Source organism: Nicotiana tabacum, chromosome 17, assembly GCF_000715075.1.
Source record: "Nicotiana tabacum cultivar K326 chromosome 17, ASM71507v2, whole genome shotgun sequence".
Classification (NCBI taxonomy): Eukaryota; Viridiplantae; Streptophyta; class Magnoliopsida; order Solanales; family Solanaceae; genus Nicotiana; species Nicotiana tabacum.
In genome coordinates this window covers 64,640,044-64,643,287 of record NC_134096.1, presented here as the reverse complement: position 1 = coordinate 64,643,287, position 3,244 = coordinate 64,640,044, and the positions used below count along the sequence as shown (strand labels likewise).

General features: G+C 34.0%; 1 protein-coding gene across 1 annotated transcript; it reads left to right on the top strand.

The window, feature by feature from the left end:
* Positions 1-296: 296 nt before the first annotated feature.
* Positions 297-2,193, top strand: LOC107806631 (pectate lyase-like). Its single transcript, XM_075234400.1, has 3 exons — positions 297-761; positions 982-1,558; positions 1,665-2,193. Exons 1-3 carry the CDS (start codon positions 458-460, stop codon positions 1,972-1,974), a joined length of 1,191 nt encoding a protein of 396 aa, XP_075090501.1. The 5' UTR covers positions 297-457; the 3' UTR covers positions 1,975-2,193.
* The last annotated feature ends 1,051 nt before the right edge of the window (positions 2,194-3,244 follow it).

Below are 3,244 nucleotides of genomic sequence, written 5' to 3'. Positions count from 1 at the left end.
AATCTCTAAAAGTAAATTCATTTTCATAAGGCGTAGATATTTTTTTTTTCTTTTTATTTTTCCTTTTTAACTCTTCTCCTTTCCATTTGTATATTTTTCCCCACCCACCCTGCACTCGCGGACAAAATAAGGAAAAGAATACAAAAGAAAAGGAGAACCATAAATTTCAAGTACCGGTCTCTTTGAATCCACTATTTGGTAAACGGTCTACCTTAATTTTCGTTCCTTATTTCAAGCTATGGATGCAAATAATCTCAAGAATCAATATATAAAGAATGCTATGTGAATGCAAACAAGTCGTGAAATAAGAAGCCATAATGTTATAGGGAACATCTTGAGTTTGGTCTACGAGGATCAGCCATCACCCCTACTAACATACCGAGACCATAGACCAAACTCTCGGATAGCTTCCCACCAAAAAAAGTAAAATACTTACAAAACAAAACCCAAAAAAATTATGGGAATCTCAAAAACAAAAATCAATGGGCTTATTGTCCTCTTATTCTTCACATTTGTCGCAGTAGGGACAGCAGTGCCAGACAACAGCACAAGAAGGCACTTGTCCAAAAAATACAAAGGACCATGTGTTGCTGCAAATCTTATTGACAAATGCTGGAGATGTGACCCTCGTTGGGCTGATAATCGCCAAAAATATGCTGATTGTGCCATGGGTTTTGGCCGTACTGCTATTGGAGGAAAAGGTGGAAGGATTTATGTAGTCACAGATCCTTCTGACAACAACGTCGAAAATCCCGTACCAGGTACTGCTCGATAGTCTGTAATATGCATGAAAACGTAATTGTATCACATCAAAATGCAATCACGTATATATACGTTTATGATATAATGGTTTCGTTATATCCCGAAGAGATTTGTCTGTATTTTTTCAAATAGTATGGATGCAATATTTCAATGAGATAAAAATATTATAACGTCTCAAAGTCTTTTTTCTTATTTTCTATTTGTTTAATTTGCATACAGGTACCCTAAGGCACGCAGTGATCCAGAAGGAACCCTTGTGGATCATATTCTCAAAACATATGAAAATTAAGTTGAACAGGGAACTGCTTATGCAAAGCTACAAAACCATTGATGCACGTGGACACAATGTCCATATTGAAAAAGGAGCTGGAATTAAGATGCAAGGTGTAAATAACATTATCATCACTAATCTTCACATTCACAACATCGGTCCTTCTTCTGGTGGCATGATCAGGGACTCAATAGACCACATAGGTATCAGGGGTGCAGATGAAGGAGATGCTATTAGCATCTTCGCGTCTCATGATATTTGGATCGACCACGTGTCGATGTCACGTGCCGCGGACGGGCTCATCGACGCCGTTCAAGGATCAACAGGTATTACTATCTCCAATTGCCACTTTACTGACCACGATAAAGTAATGTTGTTTGGTGCAAATGATAATTACCTCGACGATAAGAAAATGCAAATCACATTAGCGTACAACCACTTTGGTAAGAGGTTGGATCAAAGGATGCCAAGGTGCAGGCTTGGATTCTTCCACCTTGTCAACAACGATTACACCCATTGGATGAGGTAATGTTAGCAAATTTGTTTTTAAATATAAATAATATAAGTGAAAGCATGTTTTACATGTTTCGGGCTTTAATTTTCGTGTTCTTCTTTTATATTTTTTCAACAGGTACGCCATTGGCGGTAGCAGTGAAGCAACAATCATTAGCCAGGGTAATCGTTTTATTGCTCAACACAATGTTGATATTAAAGAGGTGACACACAGGGAAAAGGCACAAGAATCAGAATGGAGACACTGGACTTGGTTATCACGAGATGATGACATGCAAAATGGTGCATTCTTTAGAACTTCTGGTGATCCAAATGCACTAAGCAAATTCAAGAACCTCAATTTGATGCCAGCAGAACCATCTTACAGAGTTGGAATTCTTACTAAGTTTTCAGGATCACTCGGTTGCACAGTAGGACGCCCATGCTAGTTACACAATTCATTTAATTATTTCAAATAAATAAGTTTAAACTTCTATATAAACCTCTAACCACCCCATTCACCAAAACCAAAAGAAAGGGAGATGTCACATCTTTATACAGATATCAACTATTGGGAAATGGTCGAGAGGATTATCTGTAACTTAATTTAACTTGTTAGGTAAGGTTGTAATAACACTTTCTTTGTGAAATATAAGTTCGTTTTTGTATCTTCTATATTCAATAATGTTAAGCCACTTCTTTATTAATTGATAGCAATTTTTACTTCATGGATCATCAGTAAAACCGCTTCTCTTATTATTATTTTTCATCTTTTCTCGACTTCATCCTCTTTTTTGTTGGACATGTTACGGGCGTAATGTCATGCCAGGCTTCAACTACTGCGTGCATTCTAGTAAATTGTACAAACAAGTATTTGTTGACTTGTCTCACTGGAATGAATTTTGAATGATCTATTAAACTATATATATAATTAGATGAAACAGGTCAAATAGTACAACCCAACAGATCAAAATGTGATCCAAAGATACAAAATCAAATGAGATTGAGAGCTATGAAATTGGAAGAACTTAAATTAATAATTTAAGATCGAAAAAACTATCTTAAGAAAAATAATTTAACATTCGCATTTTCTTAAGAGAGGTTGAGTCATGTTAGCGAGTGAGATATAAATCGTTCTTTGACGCATCTTAACTTAATCCATTTTAATCCATATAAACTTTGGTTAGGTTAGGTCATTACCTATTAGGGTTCGTTTGGTAGGATGCATAAGGTAAAATAATGCATGCATTAGCTTAGTGTATTAGTAATACTTTATTTGGTACACTTTTTGAACATATGCATTAGTTATGCAAGCATAGTTATACACTCTATTTGGTATTATCCTATGCATAACTAATACATAAGAAATCATGGTATTAACAATGCAATGAGTTTTAATTTGTATTAACTTAGTTAAAGACAAAAATGTTCTTCAAAATTTATATGTGATTAAAATATGCTATTATATAATGTAAGTCGGAAATAATCCAAGAAAGTAAGAAATAAAATTATATCCCTAATAAATAAATACTTAGCATATTTTCTTTTTTTATAAATAAATATTAAGTTCTATACTACAATATAGGTAGACAAATCAAATAATTTGTTTAAACCTTTTTCATATATAAACATTCCTCAACATATATTTCTTTTAAAAAGATAAAGTGATGGACTGGTGGTTATGAGGGTATTTTTGTAAACAAAAAATTCTTTTAAAAA

Coding starts and splice junctions, on each gene's coding strand:
- LOC107806631 (XM_075234400.1), top strand. CDS start 458: ATGGGAATCTCAAAAACAAAAATCAATGGGCTTATTGTCCTCTTATTC. Junction 762..981: donor CGTCGAAAATCCCGTACCAG/GTACTGCTCGAT, acceptor ATTTGCATACAG/GTACCCTAAGGCACGCAGTG. Junction 1,559..1,664: donor GATTACACCCATTGGATGAG/GTAATGTTAGCA, acceptor TTTTTTCAACAG/GTACGCCATTGGCGGTAGCA.